Here is a 19,070-nt window from a genome sequence, read left to right as displayed (position 1 = left end):
AATACAGTACCCCTTTCCTAGACTTTTCCCGATCATGAAGCGCTCAGTGGTACCAGTAATTAACACTCAGGTCCCTGTACTCACGCAGCCGGATAAGATGGTATGACGTCAGCTGGAAAATAGCCTACTAGAGTTGTTCCCACCATGAGAGGGTTAATATCACCTTCCTCTCCTCCCTGCAGCCATAGCATTACATACGGAAGTGGTAGATAGTTCACACAGGCTGGCGGTAGTAGCTATTTGTATACTTCGTTCACTTTAACTTGGCCTAAAATTTGCCCTCCCCCCATCTTGAATGCTGAATTGCAACAAGATAATTTTGTAGTTGGTTTGTTTTCATCTGACAGACCTGGACTGCCACAACAGCTCACTAAGGTATGGTTGTGTGAAATATGAGAAGCAGTAGTTATGATGTAGGAAAAGTCTCCTTGGTTGCTAGTCAAATCAGCCCTGCAATCTGACTATGCCATAGAAATAAATCTCCTTGGTTATTAGTCGTCAACCCTTCAGTCTGACAAAACTTGGCCATCAGCTGATCTGAAAAGGGAGGTAGAGATCTTTTTGAGGTAAAAACAAACATACTCTACTATAGAATACAGTGCTATAGTATGTTAGTTCCTACTTGACCAAGATCCTTAACCCCTTTGAGTTCATTTTATAGCCAGGTGTAGTCACATCGGAGAATCAGTTTGACTAGTAACCAGGGAGATTTGACTCATAACAAAGGCTCATCAAATTTCGTGAAACTACAACTTAGTACCCAAGTTATGGAGGTATAACTGCTTTTGTCAGATAAAAGCAAACCAACTCTAATCATGAAGAAGTGCTGTGGAAAGAATGTTTAGCCATAGCATTATCATATTCATTATTATTTTGCCATTGAGATAAACAGGCTGCAAAAGGATGAAAATCTCTACCAAGTTAAAATGAGAGAACTCTAGTGCATAGCCATGGAGCTGAGTAAGGCAGTAGCTACTTTGTTTGGTTTCCATTTGTGATCTACATTTCTTTAGCCGTAAATGAAGTTTCGTTTGCCCGCGTGAGATGAAACAGAGGCTGAATGCTGAATGTGGCTTGGAGGACAAAACACACACAACTCGAAAAAATGACAGATGCTTGAGGTAGGATTTTGCAAGTGAAGCTGCAGGTCGTATGCTTGAACAATGAATTGTTAAGTGGAATGTGAGACCCTGTTTTTGAGGGATATTTAGCCATTTCACTACAATGACAGGCTCTGATGAGGAGCCAGCATGTGGTGGCAGTGTGTATTCTAAGTGGAGTGAAGCAGCTGCAGCATCCACTTGGGAGTCAAACCTTCTCATTTCCCAGCACCTTGCTGTGGGAGACCCTGTTCTGACCTTGGTGAGGCCCTGTATACCACAAGGGGGCATCAGATCCCTACACACTGTATGTACTGTACTGTACCTATAGGACGGCCCAACAGAACCAGTTGTCTACCTATGGTCAACAGGTCTGCTTGGCCAGACAGACCAGGGTTAAGCAACAACAACATCAACAACTGTCCTTCACCTCCCTCTCCTGTCCTTAAACAGGAGGATGGTGGGATGCAAGAGAAGGGCAGGTTAAGCCTGCAGTCCATCAGGTTCACATTTCAGATGAACATGGGATCACAACACTCATCAAATATTTGGGAAAGGCATTTCACTTAACAATTTCCATTTCAAGCATACAACCACAAGATACAATTTAATCTGCTCATAGCCCTAATATTCCTAATGCATACTAAAAGCTGTTGTGACTTGTGCATGTACATAATATAAACTGCATATCTACGTAATCATTTACCTTGTAGCCAGCGTAGTTTGTGTGTAATACTTCTTTGTGCATTTTTTAATTTGCTTGTGATTTCTTGAGCTATTGAGTATTATGTGAAATATAATTTTTTTTTTATGTTTCTTTATATGAAAGATCCATTTGAAGTGCTTGTCATATTGTAAAGAATGTGTATACAGGTTGTGTTTGTATGTCTCATAATGTTAAAATGTATATGTGGTATGTATGTATGTTGTAGTGTTTAAAGTACAGAATGTGTGTATGGTATGTTTATATATTTACAATCTTGTATTCTAAAGACAGTGAAAAATAGACTATCACCCATACTTGTACATATAACCATTGAGATGTAGAAGGTGATACAGTACTACTCCTTTCCTACTTTTTTTTTTTTTTTTTTTTTTTTTTTTTTTTTTTAAGCCAGTTTTTTGGGTACATTTTGAAATTTGAGGGGCTAGATACAGCCTTCATTAACCCCTTCACTGCCAGAGGTCCTTTGTAAGCCGAAAAATCACTTGGTTGTAGCGTAAGTAAAACGAAAAAAGACCAGTATTAGTGAAGTGGATAAGAGGCAGAGGAACGATCCTGAAATCCCTGCAAGTAGTCATCTCTCTCCCAAAATGGATGAGAGATGGATTCCTTTTATTTCTTTGCTTTTTGTCCGTATAACTATAATTAAGAACAGTATGTGGAATATGGGATTAGGAGGGTGGATAGGTGGATGCACATACAAGACTACATTGTACTTAAGGAAGATTGTTTGGTATAAGGATGGTGAGGACAGTAGGCGTGCCGAGAATGCAGGTACAGGTCATTGCTGTAATTGGTTATAAAATCTGTTGTGCAAAAATTGCCATTACAGTGCCCTGGAGTCTCATGGTTGGAGGGCCCACTGTGGTGTGTGTGTGTGTGTGTGTGTGTGCGTGTGCGTGTGCGTGTGTGCGTGCTTAATACAGGAATAGTTTTGTCGTTGAGTAGCTAAGCTTACAGAAAGCTCAGAGCTGTATTGCCAGTTTGAAAGGTTAATAATTGAGAAGCAGCATAACCATCCAACCTTTCAGAGAGAGAGAGAGAGAGAGAGAGAGAGAGGTTTGTTGGTGAGAGGTTAGAAGCCTTTTTCTGTATGTCTGATAAGTGTGAGGTTTGTGAGGAGTGGGTGCGTGAGAGATACAGTACAGTGTGAGAGATAGGCTGCAAGATGTGATTATGTTGGGTGTTTTTGTTATAATCCCAGGTTCAGCTGAAAATCAACTCAGTGGACTGCAGGCTGAAGTTGCCTTTCTCCTGCAGGTTATAATCCCTCTTCCAAAGAATAGGGAGGGAGTTGAGGGATATTTGTAGAATAGGCAGTACAGACACCCAGTTATATCACTGCCACATATAAAGGCCTCTGTCTCCAGCACCAGTCAGTTATGAGAGTGCCATGCTGGGGTGGTGTAGAAATATATTTGTTTTAACCTGATGAAGATTCCTAACTCTCTGCTCAGTTAAGGGTCATTTGTAGTCTGATTGAAGAGTTGATTAGACTAGTAACCAGGGAGACTTATCATATTTCTGGCAGTCATAATGTATCATTCAAGTTGCGATTGTGGCCCGGGTCTGTGAGGGTAAAACAAACAGATTACAGTACACGTATAGAGAACAGTTGCCCTTATTAATAATGCAGGGATTCTGTCTCCCTTTTTTATTTGTTCATGTGTTTTTGAAGGCTCCAACATACTTGCATGTGTTGGCCTTGGCCACCTGTCAGTGGCTTTCCATGCCACTTTAGTAGCCTCTCTATTCAGTCCCTTACCCTTGAGGCCAAAACTCTGTGACCTTGTGTCAAATCTTTTTCAGTGTGCCCCTTGCAACCCTACCCTCAGCAGCCTGTAAAGCTGATTTGCCTGTCTCCCCAGATTTTCAGTGGCAGTTGTATAGAAAAAGTTGTGATATTTTATAACACATTCCTCTCTCACAACAAAGACTGACTTGCAAATGTGTGAATTAAATGAGCCAAGTGTACATAGTACAAAGGGGTTAATTTATAGCCGAAGGTTATAAATTTTGTGCTTTATTCATGATCTTTGTGTTTTAATCCAGCTTATGCCAGGTGCTTTGATTGAGTTTTTAGTAACCCATTGAAACAAAACACTGAAGGGGCCAATCAGACGGAAGACGTTAACTCATTAGCCCATCCTGTCTGCCTCAGCCTACACCAACCTCTTGCCTCTCTGCCTTTGCTAACTTGTGTATTTTGTCTTTCAGTCTGCCTTCCTCCTGCTGCTTTTCTTCTCTGTCTGCTGCTTCCCCGTTCATCTGTCTGTTTCTTTTCTCTTCCTCTGCCTGTGCCTTGTCACTTCCTCTGCCTGTGCCTTTTCTCTTCATGTGTCTGCTTCTTTCCTTTGTCTGATCCTTTTGCTTACCCACTGACACTTTGCCCTTGCGTGTCTCTTTCTTCTGGCCCCTTTTCTCCCTTGCTAGACCTGCTGCTGCTTCTGCTTGTCTCCTGCTGCCATTCTCCCTTTGTGTGCTTCAGTATCTTACTTTACCTTGCCTCTTTACCTGCCTCTCTGTTGACACTGGCATGCTTGTATTTATATCCTGCCTCTCCTTCCATTTTCCCACTCTGCCTGCCTGCCTGCCTGCCTGCCTGCCTGCCTCATAATTTGCCCATCATATGTCAACCCAATTTCTTGCCTGCCTTCCACTTCTTTGCTGCATGCTTGCTTCCTTACTTGCCTGCCTACGTGCTTCTCTTGCTGCCTGCCTGCCTCTCTCATTGTACCTCTGTCTAAGTCTTTGCTTCCTCTTCTTGCTGACTGCCTGCCTTTCCTGCCATTTCTTTGTCTGTACCCACATGCCTCATTTTATCATTCTTTTCTCACTCATTTCATTCTCTTTCCCCACCATTCTTCTCTCTCTCTCTCTCTCTCTCTCTCTCTCTCTCTGCCTATTTATTTTCTCTACCTACCTCTCCCCTGCCTCTCCACTTCCTACCTCTGTGCCTGTGTCTGTATCCTCCTCCAGTATGCAGCAGTGTAGCATAACCCAGTTGATATGTGGTAGTGAATGGTTGGTAAGTCGAGGGTGAGAGTTTGCATTATATTTTATTGTATCTGCTTGTAACTTTCCTCCGTTGGCTGATACTGAAAAAAGCTGAAGACTGTGCCATTATGTGGTAAAGAACATAAATACATAAATAGTGTGTGTGAGTGTGTGTGTGTGTGTTTGCAGTCAAAGAAAGCGAGATAGCACTTTTTTTCTTACCCCCCTTTTTTTTTCTTTTTTCTCTGCCATTTACATAAATACACATTTAACAGTGTGGGTATTCTTCCTTGTTTTGTTTTGTTTTTCACCCAGTGTCTAATATTTGTGTGTCTAACAGACCACAGTTTATACTATTTTTCGCTAATGTTAACCACTTCACTCCAGTGAGGTATTTTATATGCTGTTATTGCTGTCACCAAGAGATTTTATTCAGCACTGGAGAGACTTTGAACTGGAGGAATTAGATGTATCATTGTCAGTCGCTTCACTACCAAAGATCTGTCCATGGTGAAATAAAATTACTTGGTGTTATGAAGCATGAAAAAATACAGCATTGGATTGAAAGGGTTCATGTACTGTAATACATTAAATATTCAGTGATGCAATGGCTAATGAGATGAAGTTATAAGAATCCTCTCGAGTGAATAAATGGGTTGACGCTAAGTGTACTGAAATATCATACTGCGTCCATAACAGGAACAGCATTATATTACTTATTTATTTATTCATTACAGTATTACATTTTTTTTACTTTTTTGTATCGAAGCCTAATAATTTTTAGGTAAGAACTAAGTCTGTTTTTATGGAATTCAAGTCTTATCCCATATATTTGTCAAATTTTCAAACTACCTGTATCACGGTAGTAATTTTGTGTGTTAATCTAAACACCGTACAGGATTTCCTCAGTACATACACAGTACTGTACTTTTGTCTTTGTAGTCTGTGCCTTTGTAAGTTTATACAGTAGTGTGACTAGCTACAAACAGATTACGGGTAGCATAAAGTGATGTATTATTATGATATGTGACGAGTGGGAAGTAGAAGTGTAACTAATGATACATAAATAGAATGAGGAAATAGGATACAGTAGGAAGTAGGATTGTAATTAGTGATACATGATTACAGTGAGAAATATGATTGTAAATAGTGTTACATACAAGCTTAATGGTATCTGTAAGCCAGGAAACGATTTACATTGCTGGGTGCTAGCCATACAACCAACTCATACGGGTTCCCCACGTGTCGGCATATGGGTTAGTGGAGGGTTAGTGCCCTTCCCTATAAATCAACTAACTCAAAGACAAATGGCCACCACTTATGGGATTATGGCATCAGGCTTTAGATAGATAGATAGATAAAAGAATACATAATTAAAGTGGGAAATTAATTGTAAATAGAGTTACCTAACCACTGTGTATCATCGGCTCTGCAGTGGGGAGGTACAATATTAAACATTACACGTGACTAACTTTAAATTAATCGTGAATGCCGCTTGTTCTGTGTTCCTCTGTTGCTGGTAAATCTTGTAACATCTTCCCTTGTGTTATATGACCAGTGATTGTAACCTTATGTAGTGATTGTAACCGTTTGTAATGATTGTTAGCTAATTCTGTAGCGTATGTAGTTGTGCATGTTTGTGTAGCGTGTTTGTGTGTGGCTGTTGCAAAGCTTAACCATTCTCAACCCAAACATGAAGCCTACCTTGTTCCTTATAATGTTTACTATTTAATATTTATGATATTTGTGATTAATGTGCATGGTATGTTTTTGTTGATAATTTTATATATATTTAAATCCTTCAGTTCAATGTATTTTTAATTTTTATCTTGCTGGATATGGGAGAGGGATGCCTTCTTGTGGTGGCACTGATATAACCAGCTGGCTCCACTACCTGGTTATGCAAATGTCCCATAGCTTCCTCCCTATCCCCTAGAAGGAAGATGGTGGACTGCAGGAGGAGGAAATCATCAGCCTGTGGTCCACAGAGTTCACATTATGATGAGCCTGGAGGTGCAACTATTACTACTACTGCTATTACTATTTCTACTGCTACCACTACTACTCTTACTACTACTGCTACTACTGTCTTGAGGTGATTTAATTCAATTTAGGATAGATTCTTGTACTGGAAGGGTTAGATGCAGCCTTCAATTACCCTCTGAGTCCATGAGATCTCTCCTAAGCTGAGTAAACACATCTCAAAGTAGCACAAATAATCTCAGCTATACTACTTTCACCTTTACTTGGCCCAGATTTTCATAATTTTGTGCTTATTTCACGTAACTCGGGCAGAAAAAAATGTCGGTGTTATGGCTCTACTTCCTTTCCATAGCACTTCTTTGTGACTAGCATTGTATTAGTGCAAATCTGTTGTTACAAGTCAGCATTCATGGTGAAGAGATAATTTTTGGCCAAGTTAAAGTAAAAGGAGTATAATATGGCATCAGGATGACTATTATTATTATTATTATTTTTTTATTATTACCCTTGTCCTATGTTAAACTCCCTGCCTCACCCTCAAACAGATCAGTTTAACCCCTTGAGTCTGATGATGTGTTTTTCTAGCATTATTTTTGCTGCCTCCATATGCTTTTATTCAGCTTAGGAAGGATCTGTAATACTGAACAGAGTAAAGAAAGCCATGCCTAACTCTAGTTCAAAAATAAATAATGTTGTCTGGAGGCGGCAAAAGTAAAGTAAAAAGAAAAATAATTGTACTGAGTGGATTAAGATGTAAATTGTGTGTATCCCCATCATGTCCTGACGTCTGTAAAAATGTAAAATATCTAAAATTGTCTGATATTAAGCTAATTTGTCCCTAATAATTGTCATTTCACAAGGTAACCTCTCCCTAAAAACTGTCCAGACACAAATGTTCCTAAAAACTGTCCAGTCAGAAGCTAATATGTCCCTTGTACAGCACGGCAGGTGTGTCTTCATTGACTCTCCCAGAAATGTTGTAGGTCCACATTCTCGTCAGTTATGGAGACCCAAAGCACTTCTTTCTCACTAGTTTATATTTGGATATCATTTATAAAGGCTTCAACATGCTTGCATTCACTGGCCTTGGCCACCTAATGGCAGCTCTCCATGCTGCTCAATCTCTGGCAGCCTCCCTATTCAGTCCCTTCTTGTTTAAAACAGTCTGTGTGGCCAAGCAGACTTGTCAACAACAGTTAAGCAACTGCTTCTCTGGGGCTGTCCTACAGTTACAGGACAGTACCTACACAGTGTAATGATCTGGCAGCCCCCTTGCAGTAGACAGCACCACACCAGGGTTAGACCTGGGTCCTTCCCACAATGAGTTGCAGGGAAATATAAGGAGGTTTGACTCTCAGGTGGGTGGCACAGCAGCTCCACCCAGGGTGCCCTGTGCCAATGCATGTAAGCACCTTATCAGTGCCCATAAGGTGTAATACACAAAACAAATCACCAAAGAAGTGCTAGAAATCCCAATGACGAGAGTCTGAATCTTTGTCTCCCCACTTGACCTGAGCCCCAATGACTCTCCGTGCCCCTTCCACAGTCGCCCCTGGGAAGCTGGAAGGGGAACACTTATACAGGGTCATTCCCGAGGATGATTCGAGCCTGGAGGTGTCTTCGCCGCGTGACCAGCAGTCCCCGAGCCTCCCGCCGGGGGCACAACCCACACGCAAGGACACGGATAAAACAGCACGACGCAAGGTACTGTTTGCGTGTTTGAAACTTATATTGTGATGCCAGATTAGCCATGAGATAAATGAAGCAGCTGCCTTGGGGTTTCCACTAAAAGAGGTCTCCACAGTTTGTTCTCCATTTTTTCCCCACTCCACTTTTTGTGTTTCAGTAAAGTGCTTTATTATGAGTTAACGTATTCAGGCTCACTGTCATTAGTCAGTAATTACAAATGCTCTTTTCAAGTTAATATGAAAATAACATAATGTACTTTGTGTGTGTGTGTGTGTGTGTGTGTGTGTGTGTGTGTGTAATGGGATTTCAGATAGGTAAATTTTTTCATTCATTCATTCATTTCCAGACGCCATGTATCCCAAACGGGGTGGCCAAGGGCTTAGAGTTAATTGTTTTACAGGAAGGGGCACTAATCCTCCACCAACCCCACTTGACACGTAGGGATGCCAACAGCATCTGGTGTTCCCAGGCGGTCACCCATCCAAGTTTCAAGCTGAAATAATGGGGCTTAAGCAACAAACATGTCATTGCAGACCTATTTGTATTCAAAGGGTCATCCACCTGATGGCCACCACCTCCTTTAATTATCCCTGGAAAATGCAAGCCTCTAAAGTTTTACACAAAATTATATGGTGGTGATTGTGGTAGGATGGTGGTAGGACGGTGGTCTAAATTTTGCACAAACATGCACGTGCCAGTGGTTCTTAGATTTCATTAGCCTGTATTTCACTTTAAAGAGCTGTTAGCAGCAGAACAGATAATAAAGGTTGTATCACTTGTCATGTTCGTCAGAAATTACCTTGTGGACAAAGACAATGCAGTAGCTAGATAGAGAGAAAAATAGATCTAATAAATATAGATAGAGAGAGAGAGAGAACAAGAGAGTATAGTGATGTAGATTAAGATGTAGTTGATAGATGAGCATTGTTATAATACAGTGCTTGTCAGAAGTATTCAGCGTTGTCCGCTGGGCGCGCAATACTTATGGCCCAAAATGAATCACCCATTTTTGGGGGTAAGAATTGAGCTACAAGTTTGAGCTCCGAGCACGACGTCACGGTAGCCTGAGGCCTTCTGACGCGCTGGTTGGATCCCGCCTCAGTCGCCCACTGGCTGCCTGAGAGAGAGGAACTCCGCCGAGTGTCCCTCTCAAATTGCGCCATTTTTTACCGAGTGTCCCACAGTGTTTTGGCCTTCAAAACTTTGTTATGGCACCTACCTGTGAACTATCGAGTGAAATCATATCCCAGATCATTGCTCTAAAGGAAGCAGGCCACCAGACAAAGGAAATTAGTGAATTGGTTGGTGTGGCACGATCGACAGTGCGTCGTTGGTGTGCGCGGTTTCGGGAGGAAAACAGTGGTGAAGTTCCCATAAAGAAACCGAGGTCTGGTAGGCCTAGGAAAACTTCCCCAAGGTCTGTTAATGTTTTAAAACGTGCAGTGGAGTTTAATCCTCGTGTGAGTGCAAGGAAAATTAAGGAGAGCAACCCGGAAGTGTTTGGTGAGGTGTCAGTGAGAACAGTGTCTCGTAGGGTGCATGAGCTTGGTTACACAAGTCACAGGCCTGTGAAAAAGCCTCTTCTCTCTAGGAGCCAGAGAATTCGTAGGCTTGCCTTTGCTAATAAATATCTAAATTGGGGTGAAGAGCAATGGTTGTCAGTGTTGTGGTCTGATGAGGCAACGTTTAGTGTTACCTGTAACAGAGGAGCAAGTGTGTATTGACGCAAAGGTAGTGACCCACTTGACCCACGGTATGTAGAAAGCACAGTTAAACATCCTGATTCACTCATTGAATGGGGCTGTTTCTCAGGGTAGGGTTTGGGGAAGCTTGTTGTACTTCCCAAGAACCTCAGAGTGAATCAGGATGTTTACCTGGAGCTTCTGTGTGATCATTTACCAGACTCCTTCGAGCTAACAGGTGCACGAGTGTTTCAGCAGGACGGTGCACCTGCTCACAAGGCCAAATCGGTCACCAATTGGCTTTGTGACTGCGAGGTATCACTCATGACAGACTGGCCAGGAAATAGCCCAGACCTCAACCCGATTGAAAACCTCTGGTACCTCGTAAAGAAGTCTCAAAGGGAAGGACGTGAGCTCTCTGCCTAAGCTGGAAGCCGCCATTCGTGACTCCTGGGACAAAATACCCCTCCAGCACTTCAGGAGCCTCGCCCTTTAACTTACAAGACGTCTCAGGTCCGTGAAGAAATGTAAAGGCTACCCTACGAAGCACTAAAGGTAAATAAAATGCATTATTTACATGTTTTTTCAATGCTGAAAGGTTTGTTTCTCAGGAGGGACGCAGGGCGCTCCATACTTCTGACGAGCACTGTAGATAGACTGATAGATGTACACATAGTAAACAGATAGATAATAACCAGGTAACATTTGGTTTTATAGCAAGAAAAGATGCGATCGAGAGAAGAGGCGAGGCAGCGAGAGGAAGAGCGTAAGAGAGCGAAGGATGAAGAGAAGCTGAAGAAGGCAGCAGAGAAGGAAAAGGTTAGTGAAAAACTCTTTATGTTAATATACAAAAAGTTCTGTGGAGTAACTCTGAAAGCACCAGAATCAAGAGGAAATACGGAATTTTTTACACATGTTGTCTTGGGAGTTTCACCAAGGAGTGTGTGTCATGTCTTTTGTATGCCGCTGTTCAGTGGAGGAACTTTGAAGGCGTCATGAGTAAAAATATCCATTGTCTAACCTCCATTTGTTGGGTTTATTGAGTATGACACTTTTAGAGTTACTCCAAGAAGCTGGGTTGAGTTTGTGTTATGTGTTGCTGTGACTAAAAACAGTAGTGTTAAGAATTGTATTTTATAACTCTTCCCTCCCTGCCTCCCGTCCATTTTTCCTTCTGACTGTCCATCCTTCCATCCTTCCTTCCAGCATATATCCTAGTCATTACCTCATTACCCCATCAAGAGCATAGGGTCATGGATATCGGTCTTAATTACTGTTTTGCTGACAGGAACGAGAAAAGAAGAAGTCCTCGAAGGGTTCAACCAAGACTGGAGGAAAGGCGCCCCCCCAGCCGACCCTAGAGGACTTTGTGCAGGGGCCGGAGTGTGCTGTTCCGCTGTTCCTGGAGAAGTGCGTCCAGTTCATAGAGACAGAAGGACTCGACTCAGAGGGAATCTATCGAGTGCCAGGCAACAAAGTGCATGTGGAGCAGCTGACTACCAAGTTCAAAGAAGGTGAGGTTTTATGATGATAATATTTATACTCATCCTGTGACCCACTGACCAATGAATAAATATATGTGGTGTACCTGGAATAGAATGTTAGAACTGTCCCACCATTGGTACACTCCACAAAATTATCATGATGAAGGTGATTGATGGCTTCACAGTGAGCGCTGTTGCCAAACTTCTTCATATTTCCCTGCACCTTTCAGTGACTAGGATCCTGGCCCAACCCCAGTGAGGTGCTGGCTACCACCAGGGGTCACCTGATCCCTTCACAGTGGATGTACTGTACTGTACCCGTAGGACCGACCCACAGAAGCAGTTGCTTACCTGTGGTTAACAGGTCTGCTCTGCCAGACAGACCGAGATTAAGCTATAGCAACAAGTGATGAACTTAGGCAGAGAAGATTGTTATTTCATTCACTGTAATTTGACTGAGATTTCCATCATTTTGCAACCTCTTTTCATAGCTCAGTGTCACAGTACGGCAGCACTACAGCCCTTCATGCTTTCCATTTCATATTAGATGGGATTCATGTGTGAAAGACCATAGTTAATTGTTGTACTGTTTATTCCAGACAACGGTGTGGTATTTGGGGAGTTGGATGTGCCAGTGAATGCGGCGGCCACGGCACTGAAGGATTACCTAAAACAGATCCCGCCACTACTACCACAGGTCCAGCTAGAAGAACTTACATCCATTGCCAGTGAGTTTGCACCTCCGATTTATTTTATTAATTTTTTTTATTGTTTCATTTCTCTTTTGGCCATGTAGAGAGAATGGAGAAAAAGAAATTGACTGGAGAAAGGAGGTCTGGATGACAATAATGAAAAGAATATTGGTCAACTCTGCATGTTTACAATAATCAGTTACACACACGTCTCGGTAATGTGTTCTTGCAAATTCTGACCCACTGACCCCTTATCTTGAGGTTTTGAGCACATGTTAATGTTTTTGAAGGACTGGTGCCTCATGGAAATGGGGAGAAGGACAGGGAAGGAGGGGGGGAAAGAGGGTGGGGAGGGAGGGAGAAAGGGGAAGAGAAAGAGAGAGGAGGGAAGGAGGGGGAGAGGGGGGGGAGGGAGAGGAAGAAAGAAAGTGGGGAGGAGGGAGGGAGGGGGAGAGAAAGAGAGAGAGAGAGAGGAACTGGTACGTTAGAGAGAGTCATTATTCTGCACCACTGATTCTTTTGCCCTTTTGGTGCAGGTATTGGTGACCGCAGTTTGAGATTACTCGGCCTGAAGGAGATGCTCAACAGTTTACCCAGAATAAACTTCGAGGTTCTTAAGTTCATTTTCCAACATTTTGTCAAGTAAGTGGCGTCTGTTTTACCTCATTGTGGTGGTTTGGCTGTGTGGAGAGGATGGAGAGTGAGATGAATGTGGAGAGTGTGTGTGAGTGAGCTGGAGAGGGAAAGGGAGACCAAGGATGACATGGAGGGATGGAGTAGAGATAATGAGAGAGGGATGTGTGAGTTGGGGGGGAGGACAACGAAACAGCAGGGGACAGAGCGACATGGAGGCAATTTGTTTGTGGCCACTCCTGATGGGATTAAGGTATGTGGCTATAGATAAATAGGTTTCTGTTTCCTGTTTCTGTGTCTGTTTGTGTTTATTAATGTTTACAGGCACCAGGAAAGAGGTTGATAAAGGAAAAGAACTGATAAGGGACTGAGTTGGTTGATGAATTTAGAGTGTTTGACAAGCATTTGGCATCCCACTTTGAAGCTGATACTGATTAGATTGACTCTGCTGGTAAAATGAAATGTGTGTGTGTGTGTGTGTGTGTGTGTGTGTATAGAGAGGTTGTGTTTGTGAAGTGGAGTCAGGATTCCAGGGGCTTGAATGGTGAGTGAGTGTGTGGAACAATTCATTTGGTATACTATCTAGACCTTACCTCACCCCTCCAGTAAGTGGGAAAAAGAGGCAGGATGTTATGATAATGATGATGGTGGTGGTGGTGATGTTGATGATGGTCTCTGTTTACTGTACCCTGTTTTAGTTTTTTTTTATTTCTTTTAACCCCTTCAGCTCAAGCACCAGTTTTTAGTTTTAGAGTGTCAGCTGTGTGTGCAGAATAGGCTTTGAAGATGTTAAGTTCATATGCCAGATTATTTTTCAAGTAAGTGTCTTTAGTTCTATTTATACTTAGTGTTGGTTGTTGTTGTTGTTGTTGTTGTTGTAGTGTTTTTCAGAATTTCTCATTCTTATCAAAATTCATACTCAGTGTTCTCAAGGTATTATTTGCTGTTCTTGTAGGATATATCTTGTGTTAGTTACCATTATGTTTTAGTCAGGACAGCTTTTGTTGGGTGAAACTTATTTGATAGTTGTAGTAGTAGTAATAGTAGTGGTAGTAGTGGTGGCTGTTGTAAAAGCCTCAGGTTCACCTGAAAGTGAACTCAGTGGACTACAGGTTGAAGTTGCCCCTCCCCTGTAGTGCACCATCCTCCTTTTGGGGGACAGGAAGGGAGGTGAGGGACATTTGTATAACTGGACAGCTCCTCCGCCTGACTGTATTGTTACTTCTGTGTGAAGGTGTTCCCCTTCAGCACTGACTTGCTTTGGTAAATTTTGTTACTGGTATGCCTTATAGTACTAAGCTGTATCCATCCATCATGCAGTCCTTTACTGCCCCATCAGAAATATAGGGGCTCAGGGCTAGGTCACCCAGGCCAGGCAATGGTGATAGGGGAGGGAGTGTATGGAAGTTGGCAGTAGAGCTGACCAGTTAGATGTATGGGGACACATAGATAGATAGGGAATGGGTATGTTCCTCTGTATTGTATCATACTGTTCTTAATGAAGACAGAGATACAGTATATTATGGTATTGCATTTATATCTAAGATTAGTGATGATGATGATGATAAAGATGTAGTACTGTATTGTATTTATATCTAAGGCTATGGTAATGGTGATGATAATGATGATAATAATATTAATGATAATGGTGATGGTAGTGGTAGTAATCTCTAAAATACCCCAAATACCCCATGGTCTTGCAGGGTAGCAGAGAACTGTAAGCTGAACTCTATGGACAGCAAGAACCTGGCCATCTGCTTCTGGCCGACGCTGCTGCACACGCTACAGTTCAACGACTTTGGGGAGTTTGAGAGTCAGCGGCCGCACATCGAAGACATCATCCAGACCATGATAGACCAGTTCCCGTTCTTGTTCCAGGGCAAGGAGGATTATGTCATGGTCTGATATTAGGCAGCGTTTTCCTGGTAAACATAACTTCATTTGCTTAGACTTGGCTATTTTTCCGACCCCACCATTGAAAGAAAAGTAACAGTAGCAAATGATAAGCAAAAAAGGTTATGTTTAACACGAAAACTTTACCCTATCTCCCTGCAGCTTCCCCATGCCTGCTGCCCCATGTATTCCCCACCCATTAGGAATCTCAATACCATGTTTTATTGACTGAAATATTTAAAACTGAGTGCACAAAGGAGTGGTTAGGCCCTTGAGAACCCCAGTATTGTGTTATATCTGCCTAAATATTCAAAACTGGATGCTCAAAGGTGTACAGAGGCCCTCGGAAATATCGGTATCACACTTTATTGGCTGAAATGTTTAAACTGAGTACACAGAGGTATAGACAAACCTTTTGGTATTAACAGGTCTAGAACATCTTTTGGGATTGTGTCATAGAGAATTTTAAAGCCTTACTATCCAAGTGATATCCTTGTTACTTTATTATGACTTCTGCTATACTCTTTTCACTTTAACTTGGCTTAAAATTGTCATCTTTCTCCATTTTGAACACTGAGTTGTAACAGATCAACACTCAAGCATGATCCGAGTCACAAAGAAGTGCTGTGGAAAGGATGTAGAGCTGTAGCATTGTCTTTTCTGCCACTCACCCACACAGAAGAAGCTACAGGAGGGTGAAACTCTGGGCCAGGTTAAGGTGAAATGAGTATAGAAGAAGACTCCAAACTTGTTCCACCTTTGCGAAGTTTAGTCCAGGATCGGAAATTAAGGGTTCCATCGCTTATAAAATTGTTCCACCATAATGTGTTGTGCCTTTCATGATCGTAAATTCAGTAAATCTTAAAATTATCCAGTTTTGGCACATGGTTTAGCTTATAGTCTTTAAATAACGTTTAATGAAAAATGTAATTAGACCCCAAATTCATTAAATTGTAAAGTAACTACGGTAGTTGGTTTTGGCTCTTGGTTTAGCTTCAGTTCATAAAATATAATTAGTAAAAAATTAATTGGCACAAAAATAAATTATAAAGTAAATAGCTGGTTTTGGCACATGGTTTAGTAGCTTCCACTTCTTAAACCTTACCTTTACTGTGTCCAGCCTCAGTATGGGAATCCGTAAGAGGAAGCATTGTATTTCATTACCAGATTTGGTTTGAGGACTTTTTAAAAACATGCCTCATAAATTGGGGTGACTAGAGGGAAGTGAGTCAATTTATCTGGAGGGAAGTAAATCTGTATATCGCGAGGGCATTGCTTTGTTCGTAAATTGAGGGCATGACTCCCCCTTCGTGCACTCGGTTTTCAGACACGGCCGTGACTCTGTACTAAGTGGCATACGAGGGCATATTGTCTCTCTTAAAATGCCTCCCATGTGACCAGAACTAAAAGAACACTGATTATGTACATTATATGCGAGGGAGAGAGAGACGAGGCAAAACCTATAAACATTTTACGTGAGAGAGGGAGAGAAAACAGTTTATATATGTTTTATGTGAGAGAGACAGACAAGGGTATAAATGAGGGAGAGAGAAAAAGAAAGTCTATTTAATGTATGTGAGAAGGAGACAGACGAGGGTAAGCACTCCATGTTATGTGAGAGAGAGAGAGAGAAGGAAGAACCTATTTGATGTATGTTTTGTGAGAGACAGACAAGGATGAGTATACCCTGTGAAATGGGTCTGGTGCTGATGGTAGGTTGGGAGATGTGGCTGAATATGTCTTCTATTTCCATTAACCTATTCAGTCCATTGACGCGTATTTAATATTTTTCTTGCGCTAACGACAATATTATTCAGCATAAGAACGGCCTTTCATATCGAGGAAGTGTATCAAGGCCACATTTAACCCCTTCAGTTCCAAAAGTCTCCTATGCAGGTTAAAGTCATCCGAAAATGGCAAGAAAAAAGAACAGAAAAAATATATCACTAGTTGGTTTTCCATTCTCCATTCTCAACATTCCCTCCACCTTACTCACACACTCTCCCAGTCAGTCTCTCATTCTCCATTCTCTGAACATCCCCTCCACCGTACTCACACACTCTCGTAGTCGGTCTCTCATTCTCCATTCTCTCGACGTCCCTCCACTTTACTCACTCTCCTAGTCAGTCGCTTATTCTCCATTCTCTCCACATGGCCAGACACCTCAAGAATTTATAGTGAAGAAGTTGTGACATTTTGAAACATTGACGTGTACTGAGAACTGCGTATTGGATTTCTGTAGTCTGTATTTTTTCATCTGGTGGAACTGTGCCAGTCCTGAGCAGTAAGCCCTGGTTGTGTGAAATTCTTTGAGTCCTGAGAGGGAGAGTTGAATCTCCTTGGTTACCAGTCAAATCAACCCACTGGTCTGACTACACCTGGCCATCACCTGGGCTGAAAGGGGTGAGGGAGCTTTGTCAGGTGAAAACAAATGGACTATAGAGAGAGAGAGAGAGTATTAATATCTTCCTGTAATTCATGTTGTCTATTACAATTTTGAGAATGAATTATAAAAGTGAAAATTACTTGTAAAAGTGGAGGTATTTAGAAGCTTAGGCAGGAAGGTTCATAAATAGCACTTCACTAGAAACTTGTATGATTATATATGTGTTGTGGGAATGGCTCAGTCTCCTAGTGTGGGTGTGACAGTGGGGAATAAATAAATGATGCAAGATAAAGGATAGATGTTGATAACGCTGACTGTGCCGTGCTGGTGTGGGCTTGGGTGTGCCGGTGGAAGTGGGATATGAAAAACTGATGCAGGATAGACATTGGTAACGCTGACTGTGCCATGCTGGTGTGGGTTTGGGTGTGACGGTGGGAGTGGGAAACGAATAAATGATGCAGGATAGATATTGATAACACTGAATTAGCCATTCCCACAACACACGAGAAATCTACAAGTGGAAGAGGAGTGTTGTGTGTGTCCCACCCTGGAACTCCATTCAGTGAAGATATTTAAAGGTGTTTGTGTGTGTCGTCATTTAGATTAAAAGAGAAAACATCAGGTATAAATTTTCTACAGTAGGTGCATTGTGTGTACCTGTATTATTAATGTAAGGCAATTGGCAATCAGGTAATTAATAGATTCAATATGGAGAAGTACAGTGGCTCTCCTCCTGACCAACTTTCTGAGGTACGAAATATTGTCTGGCAGTATAAAGAATGTGTCTACATTAACTTCTTCAATCCCATGATGTACTGTATGTTAAGGCATTGATGAGGAGCCTACATCTAATGGTGCTGTGTACCTTGGATGGAGTGAAGCAGCTGCAGCATTTACCCAGGGCACAACCCACCTTATAATTCCATTCATCTCACTGTGGGAAGGATCCTGGTCTGACCCTGGTGGGGTGCTGTCTACCACAAGGGTGTGCCAGATCCCTACATGGTGTCTGTTGTGCTGTACCGGTAGGACGGCCCCACAGAAGCAGTTGTTTACCTGAGGTCGATGGGTCCGCTTGACCAGACAGACTAGGGTGACGCAGCAGTAACGAAAACAACATTTTGTATTTTTTCTTGTTGGTTCCTGATGGGTTTATTCAGCTTTTAGACAAGATGTGTAGTAGTGAGGGAGGTAATGAAGGAAATATCTGCCCTTTGTAGTGTGGTGGTGGAAATGGCAATATAAAGCATGTCATTGGATTGAAGGCGTTAAAGTGACATTGCTTCCTAATGCGCCGAGTTGCTGTGGCCCGTTTTTAGTACCATTTATATCGGAAAAAACTTGTGGTGTTTTAGCACAGACCACATTACTGACATATAATACAAACATATAATGAACAACACATCACCAGTTATAACTATCTATCTGTCTCTGTAGCCCGACGCCCTAATCCCTCAAAAGGTGGCCACAGACAAAACGCCTCCAAGTCGCTGTCACCCACCATTTGACTGCCCTCCCTCGAATTCACTCCCCCCTCCCTCATATACCTCTCAGTTATATCACATACATTTATTGAAGAACACATCACCAGCCTATAACACTGGCACATGAAGAGTAACACATTATCACTTGTAACAGAGAACATTTTACCCAACACATAACGCTGGCATATAACAAAGAACACATTACTAGCCTATAACAAAGATTGTCACTTCTACATAACAGACATAAGACACTGATATACCGCACTAGCAAGGAATATATCACCAACATAAACATATAACGAAGAACAAATCACCTGTATATA

At 42.0% G+C, this 19,070-nt stretch overlaps 1 protein-coding gene across 1 annotated transcript in view; it reads left to right on the top strand.

Moving 5' to 3' along the window:
* The window catches only part of RhoGAPp190 (Rho GTPase-activating protein 190), a 134,232-nt gene extending 119,271 nt beyond the window's left edge, over positions 1-14,961 (top strand). The window contains exons 28-33 of the mRNA XM_080270388.1: positions 8,351-8,508; positions 10,893-10,994; positions 11,464-11,689; positions 12,259-12,387; positions 12,888-12,993; positions 14,688-14,961. Coding sequence (XP_080126514.1) covers positions 8,351-8,508; positions 10,893-10,994; positions 11,464-11,689; positions 12,259-12,387; positions 12,888-12,993; positions 14,688-14,889 — 923 coding nt within the window. The 3' untranslated portion in view covers positions 14,890-14,961. The remainder of the gene's footprint in view (positions 1-8,350; positions 8,509-10,892; positions 10,995-11,463; positions 11,690-12,258; positions 12,388-12,887; positions 12,994-14,687) is intronic.
* The last annotated feature ends 4,109 nt before the right edge of the window (positions 14,962-19,070 follow it).

This window comes from Coenobita brevimanus, chromosome 40 (genome assembly GCF_032717465.1).
Source record: "Coenobita brevimanus isolate Jiangsu-jjx chromosome 40, ASM3271746v2, whole genome shotgun sequence".
Lineage (NCBI taxonomy): Eukaryota > Metazoa > Arthropoda > Malacostraca > Decapoda > Coenobitidae > Coenobita > Coenobita brevimanus.
Note: the sequence above shows the minus strand (reverse complement) of the source record. Positions and strands in the feature narration are given on the sequence as shown.